The 16,525-nt window shown below is 36.5% G+C and overlaps 8 protein-coding genes across 8 annotated transcripts; 4 read left to right on the forward strand and 4 right to left on the reverse strand.

Moving 5' to 3' along the window:
• Positions 1–5: 5 nt before the first annotated feature.
• On the reverse strand, positions 6–1,418 carry C9374_000157 (uncharacterized protein; the record flags this gene model as incomplete). The annotated part of the gene is made up of 1 exon (XM_044690891.1): positions 6–1,418. One exon carries the CDS (start codon positions 1,416–1,418, stop codon positions 6–8), a length of 1,413 nt encoding a protein of 470 aa, XP_044552710.1.
• Positions 1,419–1,699: 281 nt separating this feature from the next.
• Positions 1,700–2,528, forward strand: C9374_000158 (uncharacterized protein; the record flags this gene model as incomplete). The annotated part of the gene is made up of 2 exons (XM_044690902.1): positions 1,700–1,880; positions 2,020–2,528. 2 exons carry the CDS (start codon positions 1,700–1,702, stop codon positions 2,526–2,528), a joined length of 690 nt encoding a protein of 229 aa, XP_044552711.1.
• Positions 2,529–2,652: 124 nt separating this feature from the next.
• On the reverse strand, positions 2,653–6,398 carry C9374_000159 (uncharacterized protein; the record flags this gene model as incomplete). The annotated part of the gene is made up of 3 exons (XM_044690913.1): positions 2,653–3,640; positions 3,837–4,398; positions 4,598–6,398. The coding sequence occupies 3 exons, from the start codon at positions 6,396–6,398 to the stop codon at positions 2,653–2,655; spliced, it is 3,351 nt and encodes a 1,116-aa protein (XP_044552712.1).
• Positions 6,399–7,538: 1,140 nt separating this feature from the next.
• On the forward strand, positions 7,539–8,813 carry C9374_000160 (uncharacterized protein; the record flags this gene model as incomplete). Its single annotated transcript, XM_044690925.1, has 1 exon — positions 7,539–8,813. The coding sequence occupies one exon, from the start codon at positions 7,539–7,541 to the stop codon at positions 8,811–8,813; it is 1,275 nt and encodes a 424-aa protein (XP_044552713.1).
• A 658-nt stretch (positions 8,814–9,471) lies between these two features.
• C9374_000161 (uncharacterized protein) lies at positions 9,472–10,028 on the forward strand (the record flags this gene model as incomplete). Its single annotated transcript, XM_044690936.1, has 2 exons — positions 9,472–9,579; positions 9,624–10,028. The coding sequence occupies 2 exons, from the start codon at positions 9,472–9,474 to the stop codon at positions 10,026–10,028; spliced, it is 513 nt and encodes a 170-aa protein (XP_044552714.1).
• Positions 10,029–10,296: 268 nt separating this feature from the next.
• C9374_000162 (uncharacterized protein) lies at positions 10,297–11,377 on the reverse strand (the record flags this gene model as incomplete). The annotated part of the gene is made up of 4 exons (XM_044690947.1): positions 10,297–10,694; positions 10,741–10,857; positions 11,078–11,170; positions 11,341–11,377. The coding sequence occupies 4 exons, from the start codon at positions 11,375–11,377 to the stop codon at positions 10,297–10,299; spliced, it is 645 nt and encodes a 214-aa protein (XP_044552715.1).
• Positions 11,378–11,414: 37 nt separating this feature from the next.
• On the forward strand, positions 11,415–12,797 carry C9374_000163 (uncharacterized protein; the record flags this gene model as incomplete). The annotated part of the gene is made up of 3 exons (XM_044690958.1): positions 11,415–11,464; positions 11,528–11,620; positions 11,678–12,797. 3 exons carry the CDS (start codon positions 11,415–11,417, stop codon positions 12,795–12,797), a joined length of 1,263 nt encoding a protein of 420 aa, XP_044552716.1.
• Positions 12,798–12,833: 36 nt separating this feature from the next.
• On the reverse strand, positions 12,834–16,487 carry C9374_000164 (uncharacterized protein; the record flags this gene model as incomplete). The annotated part of the gene is made up of 2 exons (XM_044690969.1): positions 12,834–16,154; positions 16,230–16,487. The coding sequence occupies 2 exons, from the start codon at positions 16,485–16,487 to the stop codon at positions 12,834–12,836; spliced, it is 3,579 nt and encodes a 1,192-aa protein (XP_044552717.1).
• Between the last annotated feature and the right edge of the window lie 38 nt (positions 16,488–16,525).

The following is a 16,525-nucleotide window of genomic DNA, read 5'->3' on the forward strand; positions in this document are numbered from 1 at the left end:
TTTTATTACTTTCTTTGAGCTTGGTTGGCCAAAATTTCTTTAACATCTCTTAACTTATTTCGCAGAGTTAACTCTTCTTTTGAACCAAACTTTTCAAAAACCCACGAAGGAATTGGTGTCTCGAAGGTCCATTCATCTGTTAACTCATATCTCCAAGAGTGCAGATAAATGCACAACGGTATGCTTTCCTCAAGCTCTTCGGACTGTTTGACAGAGTACAACGGGTTGCAATTGACGCAAATCTCCTCGTATTCTTGAACCTTACTTTCTTCATCAAATTTCTTTCCTGTTGACTTTCGTTTGGTTGATGTGGTATTGCACTCGGAAGTCTTTTCCTCTTCGTCGCTGCCTCTGTATTTTTGTTTCTTTGATTTTGGAGAGCAACTGCTGGTTTCATTGCTACCAATTTCTTTTCTCTTCATAGTATTGGCTTCGCTGTTGAAGGTATTTAATGTTGAGGTTTGATTCTTTGTTTCTTTCTTTTCTTTCATCTTGGTAACAAATTCTTGATTATAGAAAAAATCATTACTAATTGGAAATCCAAGATATTCGAGATGAATTCGTATTTGATGAGTTCTTCCAGTAACTGGTTTACACATTACGAGAGAAATATTTTCTTCCTTGTTATATGCAATAGGGCAGTAAAATGTGAGAGCATCAAAAGTTCCCAACTCATTATTGGCAGACCAAATTCCTTTTTTGTGATCTTTACAGTACACCTTTGTATCACAACTCACGACTTGCATTTCTTCAAAAAATCCATTTGTTGTTTCTTTTCCAAATTTTCCCTTCACTATTGCCAAATAATACTTTCCAATTGTATTTTCCCTAGTGTTAATCATATTCACAATAGATTGAGCTACTTTTTTATCTCTAGCAATCATCAATACTCCTGATGTACTATGGTCTAATCTATGAACTGTATGCAAACTATTGTATCCAGCTTCTTCAAGAATAAAAGTTAATGAGTTTTTTCTATAACGACCGCATGGATGTATCGGAAATGATGGAGGTTTATCAACAACTAATAAATCCTTTTCATCATATAAAATATTAATATTCCGATTATAAATTGGTTTTTCATGAAAATGAACCCGATGAGTAATAGACTTGTTCTTTTCCATGATAGTATCTATATCATGAATTATTTTGTTGTTTTGTTTGAATCTTCCCAATTCAAAAGCTTTTTTTAAATACTGTTCAGAAAAGTAGGGAAATTCACTCCGATAAACTTCAAACACTTTTCTACCAACCCATCGATCTCTACATCCCGTACTAAAATCTAACCAATACGGTATGACAAATCTCAATCCGTCCCGAATAATATATTGTTGTTTACTTTGTGCAAGTTCAATTGTTTTTTGAACCGTAGAAGTGTGAGAGGATGAGAGTGTGGTTCCCATTTCACCTTGAAGCATTTTTTCATTCAAATCATTTTCTCGAGAAAAAACAATTATCGATAAAGGACGACCATCTCTTTAGTATGATGAAACACATTTGAAATGGACCAGTTTGGTGATGTAAAGTACTATGCTTGCACTAATCAAGGAAATTTGAATGAGAAATCAAGATTTCAAATAATCTTGGTAAAGGTGCGTTCGTTTCCGACGGTTGTCCAATCATCTCAGAGATGACTTTACAAAACTCCGCCAGACCACCAAAGTTTCCAAATAAAACTCCATGGTTGTCCATCAAAAAAATGGGATCTACACATTCAACCACCATGTCTCACTCTTCTACAACATTTTCATCACGAATAGATTCTTTCCTGAGATCAGTTCAGCAGTACACTGGCATAGCGTTTAGTTTTTTCCTTTCCTTGCACGTCATGAATACCATGACAGCCATGATCTCTCAAACACCTATGACACTCTTCAAATGTATTTGAGAAGATTCTATCGTCCACAATGGTTATTGGGAAATCATGCAGAATATTATTGCATTTTGGGACCTCTTGCAATGCACATGTTGAGTGGAGTGGGAAGAATCATTGTACGAAATTGTTTGTTGAATTCCAAGACACAACAACTCAAATCACGAATCCAGGAAATTCAACAAGAACCACCGATTCAAACGATGACGCTCAAGATTCAAAGAAAAAGGACACCTTTTCTTCCATCATTCAATATTTGAAAAGGAAAATTTATAATGAACCATTACAATTACATCGTTATGCAGGATACGTCTTGCTTGTATTAATGCCAGTTCATATTACAGCGACTCGATTCACGTATCCTATCGATTCAGAATTTTCACAAGTGACTTTTAGTATGGAAAAAAATCCTGGAAGAGCCATCATGTTACCTTATTATACCATCATGTTAATGAGTGGAGTGTATCATTTGTTTTATGGATTGAACGCTGCTGTATTTTCTTATCAATTTTCAAAGAAGAGTTTATTTGGAATGTTTGGTGTTGTATTTACTTTGGCATTTATTGGTTTTTTAGGTGCAGGAGGAGTATTGTATCCTGATCGAATTGATCGAACCAATTATTCCGTATGGGAAAAACCACAACTAATGCAATGAAAGGCTATGCGATCATTAGCCTCTTGACACACATGTTTCTCAGAACGAAATGAATCGATCGTGTTCCAGAATACCTTAAATACACACCAATCAATATTTATAAATACACACAATTTAGAAACATTTAATTTAATTTTCTCAATACACTCACAATGGGCATTTTCACAAGTGAATAAATTGGGAAGAAGGAAGAGAGGAAACTAAATACCATTGCACAAATAAATACCAATGCAACAATTTGATAAGGAAAGATAAAATCAATAGGTAGTTCAGTAATGAGTGTGTTTTGAAGCGACATGGTATATCCAATAATACCTCCAATAAATATTCCAGAAATTGAGGCAGAAGTAATGAGTACAAATGCTTCATAAATAAAAACTCGAATAATTGAAAACTTTCTCATTCCAATAGCTCGCAAAACACCAATCTCCTTTGCTTGTTCGTTCACATTACTATACATGCTTGAAACTAAACTAAAGAAACAAATAATTAAAGCAACCAAAGTAGTAAAGAGGAAGAAGAAATTCATCACCTGTACAGCAATTTCAATGGGATATAACTCATCATTGACATCTCTAATGAAAGGTCCTCGATAAGCACTAATCACTTTCTGGAGCGAATTTTTCATCTTTCGATATTCTTGTTTGTTCTGTTGCACCGAGTCGGTTAATTTAATGAAAATGGCATCGACGGGAAGTCGATTCACGGAAAATCCCTTATCTCTTCCAAGTAGTCTCAAATAAGTAGGAACACTCACGAGAATATTCTGAGTACCAAATCGTGGGAAGGAAGAATAGAGAGCGACTGGAGAGGCTTCAAGGAATGCACCCACTTTGAATAAGGCATAATTATATTTTGGAATGGCTGAAGTTGTTTCTATGGTTTCAATAATAGCTTCATCATTCAAATCAACATTGAGACGAGTTTTAAAATAGCTACCTAAAATCAATTGAGAACCACCCTCGAGTGTATACAAGTATTCATCCAAATTGTTACTGTAACGTGCGTAGGAAGAGGTAGAGCCTTCACCCACAGGTAATGAAGTAAAATTATTAGTGAGCGGTACCGTCACTTGCTTGGGAATGGTCGTGGGTTCAATTCTCGCATCTAGTCTCAAAAATTTTGAATTGGTGATATTAAAGAAATTGGGGCAATGGCTCGAATATACACTTCATCCTTCACGAGAGCACCTTTGGATCGAAGTTGTGTCTTTTGAATGGATGTACGAAGTGATTGAAGTCCAAAAGTCCAATAAGTGGTGCCTTCAATCCATTCGGGTGTTGAACTGCAAAGTTTTCCACGTCATACAGGGCCTGAGGATACGACGAAAAGGCATACAATGATCGAGTTCCAACAATTAAATTCGTTCCTGCTCCTCTCATAATATTATATTTAAAGGCAGTGATTTGTGTGTTAAAAAGCACAGAGCTAAAAATAATGAACCCCAAACTCAATGCAAACATGAGAGTAGTTTTACGATTTCTCTCTCTGTGTGCAATTAGATTCTTCTCTACGAGATCCACAACTGCTGCCTTTTCAAAAATACCAATTGTGAAAATAACCACAACAAATTCAATCATATTCTCAAAATTGAGAGAAAGTACAACCAGACCTAATAACATGCATAGAATGACACTCATAAACATGTAGCTCATAATTGTAATGTTAAAGGTGAGTAAACTGAGTGGCATGACATAATAAACTCCAAAACCAAAAGCTGTTCCAATAAGTCCAAGAACGACTGGAGTCCATGCAATATATTCAGATTCAGCTCTTTCCACACTATATTTCACAGCTGAAACGGAACGTTGAGTATCGAGAGAATCATGTAAATTCTGGCCCAATGCAGTTTTGATTGGAAGAATGGATGCTGCAGGGTTGTTGTTTGAGTGTTGTTAATGTCAATAATTGTTGTTTAAAATATCCATTCAAAAGGGTGGATGAAGGTTAAATAAAATTAAAAATAAAATTAAAATTTTCGATTTTCGTTCATATTCATAGATGGATGGATATAATGAAATGAACAATAGTACTGAAGAAGGCCTTTAAAAAAAAATCGAGTAACTTACCAAGAATTGGAACTCCAATTCCTAAAAGAGAAGCAAATGCTACTGCCTCAAACGATGCAAAATAGGAAACCTTCGCTTCCAATGTTGAACTCAACAAGATGGCCACACCTGCATATGAAATTTGTCCAATAATCAAACCAATCATCCATGCTGGAATTCCATACCACATGGCCTGTACAAGAATTAATTCAACGAGATGAATTCTCTTCAATCCTAAAATTCTCAATAAACCCATTTCAAATCTTCTATTTTCAACATTGATCATTAATAAACTATAAATAAGGACAACACTCAACAGAGATAACACCACAAGGATGATTGAAATAATTAAACCCACAAAGAGTGAAAAGAATTGGGTTTGTTGCATTTGTTCCAAAATTGGAAAGTTTGTATCCACTTGATTAAATCCAATCAAATACATGGCAAGTGATGAAAAGTCTGTAATCTTATCTCTAATCTTTTTAAAATCATTTTCATTGTATGCTGTTAATCTATTTGGTGGATAATTGAAATAGACATAACCAGCATAGGAATAAGGACTCACACGAGACATCAATGACTTTTCATGTTCACTAAATAATTGAGAAGGTAAGAATTCAGCCAAATGTTCTAAAAACGAGTCAAATTCCATAATGATATAGTCTGTAATACTTGTTGCAAATTTTCCATGTACATTGTTGGACACTACATCAATAGTGACTGGAAAGTATAAAGTTCCATTATTGAATGTCACTCTTCGATTCATGTACTGTTCTTCGTCTGAGAGTTGAATGAAATTTGATGTTTGTTGTGAAACATCTGCTTCAAGCAATGCATGTAACATGGATAACTTTTTGAGAGACGCCAATTCAGGGCTCAATTCTAAAGTTTCCTTTTCAAAAGCTTCTTTCAATGATGGAGGTAAAAACTCAAGAGAGTTTAACAATGCATTAGAAAGTTGATCATGATATCGAACAATGCCAGCTTCATAATAAGGTCCAACAAGAGTATCCATGGTTGCCACTCCTACTAGAATTGTATCTCCTGCTTTCACACCCATATCCATGGCCATAGAAGCACCTATAATGGCATGTCCTTTTTTCAATTTCTTGTATGGATAATTTCTTCCAAATTGCATTCTATTTTCTTTGTCTGTGTCAATAACGTATAAGGAGACTCGATCTTGTTGAGTTTTACAGTAACGAGGAACACAAAAGTATCCATCATTGTAATCTGTTGTGGAGAGTTTGTAAGTATCTTGGTGTGGTGATTTCTGTCCACAACTCACATCGGAAGAATTGTACATCCAAGAGTAATCTCGATAATTTAAATCATTGGATAACGTATTATTGCAAGAAGTAAAAGCTTTGACACTAAATAAATATCTCGGAGAGTGATAGGAATATCGTTCTTGTTCAGTTACATCTGTTTTTGTGGCATTTTGAATTTGTTGATCGATTAAAGTATAATTGAGTGTCACACCTGGAAGTACTTTTGAAGCACTAATTTGAATATCATATTCTCCAACTTGTAATTCTGCCAATCTAATAAAAACAAGAGGAATTTGTGATAATGCAGAAACTGATATCATGACCATCCAAACCACAACGAAACATGAAGCAGTTCCAATTAAAAATGCAACTTTTCTTTTCGAAACTTCTTTCCATGTGAAAATCATAAATTGTACAAAAATATAATATGCATATTGTAAACGAGTCATATTGTGAGGTGGAATGAAGGAAGTATATGGCTTTTTAGACAATTTGTAAATTGTTTTTTCATTGAGATACATTCCTGTAGTGACATCCTCTTCTTGGTCCATATGACAGTCACTTCTCAACAGTAAGGCATCTTCAGAGTACTCTTCATCTTCATGTTATGATGATGTACTTTGGAAGAATTAATTTTTAATGGAGTGGTTGGTGAGGATGTCATTAATTCAAGATCTTCTTCTTCGATGATGGCTGGACTTGTGTTAATACTAGATTGAGTGTCAATATGAATGGTTGGAAAATTGGTGTGTTGAGATGTGTCACCGTTGAACGTTTGTGATTTTTGTATTTTAAAGTTTTTTGACATGTTTCTGTTGTGAGTGTGTGTGTGAATAATGTGAACAAACAATTCCGAATTGTTATGATTCCAATGATTATATTTTTTTTTTGAATCAATCAACAAACAATCGTTATCATGGAATTATCCATCATGATACATTCATTATTTGAATAGATATCAAAGAAAAACCATTTAACAAAGACATGTGATACACATCGGAGACGAACAGTGTCAACCATGGTTCAATGATGACAAGAGAGTACTACTACACGTACCTACTAACACTTGTCAATATAAAATGTTTTCAATAAAGAAGACCCACACACAACAAGTCTCTCTGATCCGATAAGGTTATCGTTGCGTTGTGAGACTTCTCAATAGTTTAAATTTCTCACTCACACAAGTGTACAGGATCCTCTTTAGTGGTCGGTTTGTTGTTTTTTTGGCCAGAATGTAAAAAAAAGAGTGCGCGATTCGACATGTTTTAGAATCCAATTGTGCGCCTAAATTTGTGAAGAGCATGTGGATCCGTAGTTGAATGGATGCCATTGCAGTAAAACGTTGGTTTGGAGAGAGGCGGTTGAACCAAACCAGTGCTACTAATCACGAGAATTACTTCAAATAATTGAATGATCTATTCTGAACGTGCTAGAGTATACCAGATGGAAGCGTAGTTCCCAAAAGTCTCCGCTGAGATTGAAATAAAAGGAAACAATCATGCTTGTTCCTTTACAATTATTTCGTTCCTCCAATCATAGCACAACAGAATCGTTCGAGCTGATCAATTGCACGCCAATCATCATCATCACCAATGCGCACGAATGTGTCTTTAGATCACAAGCCCTTGACCACTGAATCTCAAAAGCACTCGCTTGGGATAAATCAAACGGCTGTCTTCTTTAAAAAAAATATGATAACATCAACCACCAAATCATCAATCATTGCTGCATGCTTCTTGCTTGCAGTGATTCTCCTGTCAACAACCACTCAAGCACAGGTCTATCAAGGTCACTGTCTCTTGACAGGTACAACCGGAAACGCCGTTGGTCTTCGAGGTAGTGTCTCTCTCGTCTATAGCACCACCACTGGCAATACTACCATTTCATGGGCACTCAATCAAACCACTGTACCAGCCATTCTTCAAGGTAAAAAACTTGGATTCCACATCCATGAATTTGGTTATCTTGCTAACTCTGTATCCACTGGTTCTCATTACAATCCCTATGGAGCCAGTCACGCATTGCCAGGTGAAGTCGGTGCTCCCTCCATCCACGTGGGTGATTTGGGAAATATTGATCTCTCGTTGGGATACTCTGGTGTCATTACTACTTCTTTATTGCGATTGGATGGAAATACTTCAGTGATTGGTAGAGCCATTCGACTTCACATGGCACAAGACCTTGGTTCTATTGCTCAACCCACTGGTAATGCCAGTAATCCTGCTGCTCATTGTGTGATTGGTATTGCCAATGTTACTTCGAATCTTGCCATGAATGATGCTTATACTGCCACGAATCGTGCTGTTGCAACCATGTTCAGAACTGATGCTGCTGGTAATTACAATGTTACTGGTAGAGTTATTTTCGATGATTCTGTTGGTAATGGAAATGTTCGAGTGACTGGAAAGGTGTGTGGACTTGCTCCAAATACCATTCATGGTTTTCATGTTCATCAATTTGGTGAATTGAATTTGAAAGATGGTGCAGCCCTTATGGGACATTGGAATCCATCAACATCTCCACATGCTTATCCAGGAACTGTCAATCGACACGCAGGTGATATGGGAAATATTACTGCAAATTCCTTGGGTGTTGCAACGATTGATATTACTTTGGATTTATTGGCATTGAAGGGAGTGAATAGTATTATTGGTCGTGGTGTTGTGATTCATCAAAATCCTGATGATGGTATCACACAACCAACAGGAAATGCTGGATCAAGATATGCCATTGGAGTGATAGGTATTCCTCCATCCTCCGTGAGCTTGGAAAATCCAAACGATGCTTGTTCAGGAGAGTCATTCCCATCACCAATTGTTGTGCCTTCACCAAAGCCTTCACCAAAGCCTTCAACACCAAAAGCATCTCCATCCCCAAAGAAGTCCGTTAATGCTGCTACTTGTGTCAATGGTTTGACTAGTACCCTTGTATTTGTTGTGGCTCTCTTTGCGTTGATTTTGTTTTAAATTATTTAATTAAACGAGTTTTTATATTTGGAAATAGATAAACTTGTCAAAGTGCGCCAAAATTAAAACTGTAAAAAAACATGTCGTTACGGAGCTCAACAACGATCAACACCAGTCCTCTTCGGAGAACAATCACTTCTAGCAATCATCATCATCAACCACAAAATCATCATTATCAACAACAAAATGGCGAGAGTCATGAAGGAGAAAGTTGTTGCAACAGTCAAGCTTTTTCATTGAACTCTTCCATTGAGAGGATGGATGGCTTTGATGTTATTGAAGACGAAGCAAAAACATTAATTTCAATCATATTTAACCATGAACCTTTACCTTCCGAAATTTCCTATGATACTGCCATCAGGGTTTTAAAAGAATATCATAAGGCCTGTTTCTCTAGAGGAGAATACAATCAATGCGAGATAGGGAAAAAAGCAATGTTGTTATTAAAATTTCAAAATGAAAAACGACATATCGACAATATAAAACGGATACAGCTAAAGGAGAGAGAAGAAATAGAAACGGCGTTTCAGCAGGAAATGGCAGAATTAAAATCCAAATGGGATGACAAGATGGCAATGTTGGAGCATGCATTTGATGAATCACGAAAACGACTTTTAGACAAGCACGCCAAGGAATTGGAAGAGTTTCAAGAAAATTTATGGAGGAATTACAGAGAAAATACAATCCCAAAAGTAGGGATCTTATAACTTTAAAGATGATGGAGGAAACCTTAGCAAGACAAGAATTTTATTTTGAGGCAATTTCGGTAAGTGGTTGAATTTGATTCAAATACCTTACCGTCCCAAACAGGTCAAAAAAAAGGCAGAAAAGCTTCAAGAAGAAGAAATGAAAAAAGTAATGATGAAATATAGCTCTTCCTACGAAAAGAAAAAAGCTCATTTACTTAAAAAGCAGCAACATGAGTTGGATAGCTTGGATTTACGACTACGACGAGAAAAAAGTGAATCAATCCAGCAGAGGAATCGAGAGGTTGAGCAAGTAACCCTTAGATATAGCAACCTTAAAAGTACAGCACAAACTCATCACTCACAATTTGAATCCAAAGCACGTACGTCCCTCATCAAGTCAAACACTTCTCTTATTTCTTCGATAAAAAGAATGAATGCTGGTGACACTCGACCTCTTGCTCTCTCTGTGGATCGAAGCTCAGAGAGCGTACGGTATCGATCTCCAAACTCAAAAACTCGAAAATAATCAGCACACCATTTCAAAAAAAACCATATTACACAACTACTGTTATTTCTTTTCTTTAAAATCCAAGGAATGACTATGCCATCCTGTCTCGTTGCTGTTTTTTAAGCCTTTTGAAAACATTTCGAATCTTTGGAGTGCATCTCTCTCCCTTTCTTCTTTATCTTTCTTATTCCTTTTGTACTTTTGCATTTGTTCGTTGAGATAACTTTTGGCTTGTTGTTTTGTTCGATTCTGTAATGACTCTATTTCTTTAGCTCTCTTTCTTTTCTCAGAGATGAAAACTTGCTTTCGACTGATGAGTTGTCTTGCTGTTGTGAAACTTCAATGTCTGTGCGAATATTGTGAGACGTCGATGACTCTTCCATAGCTGCTGATTAACATTTTGAGTAGAAGAAGAGCTAGTATTTCGTACAGGCACGGTCGTTGTGTCATCATCCAGAGTATCCACTTCTGACAATTCTTTTTCCAATTTTTGAAGTTCTTTTTTCTGTTTCTTGCTGGACACTTCATGTTCATCTATTTCATCAGAGAATGAAAGAATGTTTTTGTTTTGTTGTTTCTTTCTCTTGTGCGTTGAAGAAGTAGCAGTCTCACCCTTTTTTCTTGGAACAATATCATCAAATGGGTTAATGATCACCTCTGCTCGAATAATCTTTGGAGGATAAGCTGAGAAAATGTGACAAGTTAGTAGACGATGGCAAGAGGAACTTACTAGGACGATCATTTTGATCCACTTCCAGCTCTGCAATTTTTAACACATTAAATATTGTATTTCCAACAACCTGTCCAAATATTGTATGCTTAAAATTTAAGGCTTCCAACTTATTCACTGTAATAAAGAAGCGAGAATCACTCTATTGTTCTGTGCAGCACATGCTACTAATCCTCTTTGAATAAATTTTAGTCGTGAATGATATTCTGCTTCAAATTGTTTTCCTTTTTCATAAATTGATCTCCATAATCTCCATTTCCGGTTGGATCTCCAGTTTGAACAAATTGGTCAGCAACAATTCTATGGAAAATCATTCCGTTGTAAAAATCCTCCAAACACAATTGCACAAAATTCTTGCAAGCCTTTGGAGCTTCTTTAGAAAATAATTCAATTTCAACATCACCACAATCTGTGACCAAAACAACCTTTCCTATTTACATGGCATTCGAATATTTATCGTTTTCCATCGTCCGATTGAAAATATTTGTTCCGATCAGATCACCAGATTGTTCAAAAAATAATAATAAAATTTATGAGCAATGAGTGGTGAGATTGAGACTCTTAATATTGAATGTGAATTGATTTTAAATGATTCCATACCCTTTGTCTTTGGAAGCGAAGAATAAATTTGACTCATTTTTTGCAATTCCACACCAAAAAATTGCGCCAAAAAAATGTCTGACGATCGCGAAGAAAAGATTATCAACGAAGAATATAAAATTTGGTGAGTTGAATCTTCTTTCACCATCATCCATCTTACGAGTGATGATGAAAACAACGTACATAGGAAAAAGAATACATCTTTTTTATATGATCTAATCATAACCCATGCTCTTGAATGGCCATCTCTAACCGTAGAATGGCTTCCAGAAAAGAGACAGTAAGTAGAGGAATATCAAGCCTTGCACATATAAAATTGGATTGAAAATATAAACAGACATGACACACATAGTACACAAAAACTCATACTAGGAACTCATACATCACAATCCGAACAGAATTATCTTCTTATTGCGGAAGCTGAATTACCAATTAATAATTCTGATGTTGATATTAGAAGATATGACTCTAGTAATGGGGAATCAGGATCATTGGGAACAAGTATGGGAAAAGGAAAGGTGGAATGTGTTCAACGTATTAACCATGAAGGAGAGGTGAATAGAGCTCGTTATATGCCTCAACATCCCGAGTATATTGCCACCAAGTGTGTGAATGGCCAAGTATTAATTTTCAAATATACCGAATTTGAAAGTGTTCCAAAAACCAATCAATGTACACCTACTTTAAGATTGAAAGGTCATACTCAAGAAGGATACGGTGTTTGTTGGAGCACCAAGAAAGAAGGACTGATAGCAAGCGGTAGTGATGATTGCAAAGTGTGTATTTGGGACATTTTTGCTCAGCAAGGTCAAATTGACAAGGGATCTTTACAACCTTTTATGACACTTGAAGGTCATTCGGCTGTAGTAGAAGATGTTGCTTGGCATCGAATTCATGACTTCTTGTTAGGAACAGTGTGTGATGACAAAAATTTACGTATTTTTGATACTCGTGCTCAAAGCAACACAAAACCTTCGCATGTCACTGAAGCTCATAGAGCTGAAGTCAATTCTATTGATTTTTCTCCTTACAGCGAATATGTTCTTGCTACTGGATCCGCTGATAAAACTGTGAAACTATGGGATATGAGAAATCTAAAGTCTGAGCTTCATACACTGAATAGTCATACAGACGAAGTGTTCTCAGTGTCATGGTCCCCATCAAATGAAACTATTTTAGCATCGTGTGGAACTGATAGAAGAGTTATGATTTGGGATATTTCTAGAATTGGTATGGAGCAAACCCCAGAAGATGCTGAAGATGGCCCACCAGAACTTCTTTTCATTCATGGTGGTCACACCTCCAAAATTTCTGACTTTTCATGGAATCCCAATGAAGGAGATGAGTGGGTGATTGCTTCAGTGGCTGAGGACAATATTCTTCAAATCTGGCAACCTTCTGACTCTATCTACTTGGAAGATGACAATGAGAATGTTGCAGATAGCGATCTTCAATAAATTATTGATTGTCAATGCAAAATACATCCATTTATTTTAGAATATTGAGGAAATCAGTCTTGAAACGTTTTCAGTCAAGGTTCTATCTGCTGTTCTAACTGTGATGGTTCCACTATTGGCTGTAGCGTTAAATTTGCTGTGAATCAAAATTACATCACTTCTTCCAACAACTCTACAAACACCAATGACCTCCATATCAATAATTTGGATAACGGATACCTTTGCTTTTTGCTTTAAAGTATCAATACATCTATTGATGTCGAATGAACCTGTGAGCTTAACAAGATTCTTTTTTTCTTGAGTATATTTTCTCCAGCCTTCTGCAAATTGAGATGTGGATCCAAAATCAGGATATTCAGTTATGATATCAATTGTGTCAATTGGAATATTAACATTCAAATAGCTGGCAAAATTTTGCTCATTTGAATAAGCAACTTGTCCAACAAGACGAGTTCCCATAACAATATCCGTTGGGGTTAGAGTAATAGCTACAGAAATTGGTCTTGTGGTATCTAATGAGTTAAATGTAAGACCATTTGGTTTTTGTTTAGATTCTACATCGGATTGAATAGTCATTGCAAAGGCAGACGGTGGCGAAAACTGGCAACTGATTTGTGGAAGCACAAAACCTCTGTCTGTGGACAACACTAAGGCAACAATTAAAGAATCAGACTTCCAAAACTTGTTGTACTCGACCAATACACGATCATCTCGGACTAACTGAACCAAATCTGAGAACGCACTATTATGTGAAGACGTTAATTGCTGAATCATGTAACTGGTTCGCTTGTTCTTTGATTGTGGTACCATAGTTTCATTTGATCTAATTATTGGAACTGGTTGAAGAGCAACTGGTTTGCTTGGTTGAAGAATTTGATCAAAGAATGAATCTTGAGTAGTTTGTGGTGTAGTCACAGTGGTGACCGATGGAGCAGTAGTAGTCATGCTGAAAAATTCATCAAGCTCATTAATTGTAGACTTTGGTGGTGTAACAGAATGTGCAGTTTGAGGAACAGGATTCGAAGTCATCACCATATCGTTGAAAATGTCATCCACAGAAATAGGCTGTTGCTGAACTGTTGTTGGCTCAATTGTTGTTTGTTGTAGAACAGGTTTAGAGGTTGGGCCCTTTGATGTCTTTCGTTTTGGAGCAGTCTTTTTAGGTTGAGTTGATACCTTAGTAGTAGCAGTTGAACTTGAATCAGTAACAAAAAGATCTTGGTATTTTTGCTTTCTTTTGGCTTCTGCTGTTGAAATGGTGACAGGTGGCTTATGAACCTCGTTGTGATGACTTTCAGAGGAGGGTGATGTCACCACAGACGTTTGTTTTGATACATTCTCAGTCACGGTTGTTGGAGGAGTTGAAATTTTGACTGGTTCTTCTTCAATTTCACTCTCATTTACCCATCTTCCTTTTCCTTGCTTCTTTGGAAGAGATGTGCTGATATCAGTTGTGTTATTAGTTCCAGAAAGGGCGCGAGAAGCAATATCAATAGGCGTTGTTGAAACTATTCCTGAAGTGGAGACAGGATTTGGAGTTGCTTTAACCGTTGGATAGGCGTTTACCACGAGTCCGGTACGTTTGACAGGCTTGGCGTTTTCTGTGAGCAAGACCTTCTTTTCTTCACTGTTCAAGTACTTTCTTGATCCTTTTCTGACCAAAACGTTTACATAATCTTGGGCAAAAGACAGATCAACATCAACCTCAATGTCCTCATACGCTCCGTCAAGAGGTAAAACACTGTCCATAATTTCTTCCCAGCTATTTCTTTCACAAGCATTTACAAGGGCAAGGAATTCGTAACAGCGTTGTTGTAAATCTACATTCTTTGAATCCTTGTACTTTCTGACATATTCAACAACCTCATGAGAAGCTACTTTACACTGAGCGACAATTTTAGTCATGGCTGTAATTATCCAACATCTGGTCTCTTCAAATTCCAATTGACGATCGACCAAATCGCAAAGCTTGCTGAGAATGTCAGATGAGTCATAGTTGGCGTTCATATAGCTGTATTCTCCGAGGACCCACGCAATAACTTGAATATGAAGATCGTGAATAACATTCTTTGAGTCAATCACATCACAAAAAGTCTCAACGCAATGGCTTCTCATTTCCTCATCATCTTCATCTATTCCAACTCCTTCTCCAATTACGCTCATCATATTTTGAAGAGCTTCTTGTGGAATGTATTGAGGATCAATTTCGAACAACATATTCATGGTATCAAGATACCAAGATATGTTTGGAGAATAATTTTTAGCTAAAATCGAGATCTTTTCTATCAATTCTTTTCTCATATGGGAATCAATAGATTTTCTAGCAAATTCCAACAATCTCTTTACAATAACAACAACATTATTTGAATTTGTCATTGTGAATAGCAATTCTAATGTTCTTCTTCTCAAAGTTTCATCAGTGTCTTCAAGGCAGTCAATCACCACCATTTGATGTTGAATGGCATATTTTGGATTAATTTTGACAATTTGGGTCAAAGCTTGAATTCCAAGATATTTCAAATTGTGATTTGAGCTTGTTACAAATCTGGAAATGGCGCTGGCTGCACTTTCCAACAGCAAATTGTTTGGATAAATAGTTGTAATTGTTTTTACAAACTCAAAAACAACAGCATGGCCAATATTGAGTCCTGTGTCAGCTCTTTGCATTCCTTCACGAAGTACTTCATATGCAAGCTCAGATGTGGATCTATCATCAGCGCAAAGTAACGCAATATTTTTCAAAAGTTTGATTTGAATCCACGGTGCAGGAAGCCTGTGATAATCATAATCTCTAGATAATCTTCTCTCAATTATTTGCTTTAGAATAGCAACAAATCCAGGAACTAAATCTTTGAGCTGTCTAACATTTTCTGGAGCACATAAAAGATCATAAATCAGGCACAAAGACGCACCCATAACACAAGGATCACGATCACACATGGCGTCTTTAGCGTATTCAATAATATCAGGAACTGATGAAGGAGATATTTGATAGAATCTGTGAAGTGTAGAAATAGCCTTCTTTCTTACAATGGGTTTAGCATGTTTTCTCAGCTCAAGAACTTGAGGAAGTAATGCAGGTATGGTTTCTTCGTTCACAACCTTAGCAGCTGCTGTAAGAGCACAACATGCTGAAACGAAGTTCGTAGACTTCATGTCATTTTGAAGGTTTGCAATCAACAAGAGAAGTAATTCATGCTCAGGAGGTAGACACAACGTAACTGCCAAATAGCCCACTCTCTTTTCCAGCATATCCTTGCTCGAAGTTAATTTGATAGCGTTGATGTATCCGAACGAAGCATCATGCCCAAGCATCTCACAATACAATAGTCTGACCATGTACTCTTTCATCATTTTCTAAAAAGTAGGAATCGTAATAACAAGAAATACATCATGAGAGTCAGTAACAGTAACAACAATATCAAAACATACTAGAGTAACTTTGGGGTTTTCCATTCCTGTTTTCAGTGTAGCCATTTCTCGGAGGATGATTTTGTCTTCCTCCTGCTTGGATTTGGCTTCACCAATTCCACGGATGAGTTCAAAAAATTCTATTTGCAATAACCGATAATAAAGGTCATACGATCCGACAATAAATATAATCATTTGCAAGTTGTATCCCATTACAACCACCAGGTCTAATGTTTCGGAGAGTAACACAGAAAAACATACCTTCGAGTGATTGCTCATTTTTTTGTGATTGCGAGTCAGTACGTGGCAAACATTCT

This window comes from Naegleria lovaniensis, assembly GCF_003324165.1.
Source record: "Naegleria lovaniensis strain ATCC 30569 chromosome Unknown tig009, whole genome shotgun sequence".
In the NCBI taxonomy this organism is placed as follows: Eukaryota; Heterolobosea; class Eutetramitea; order Acrasida; family Naegleriidae; genus Naegleria; species Naegleria lovaniensis.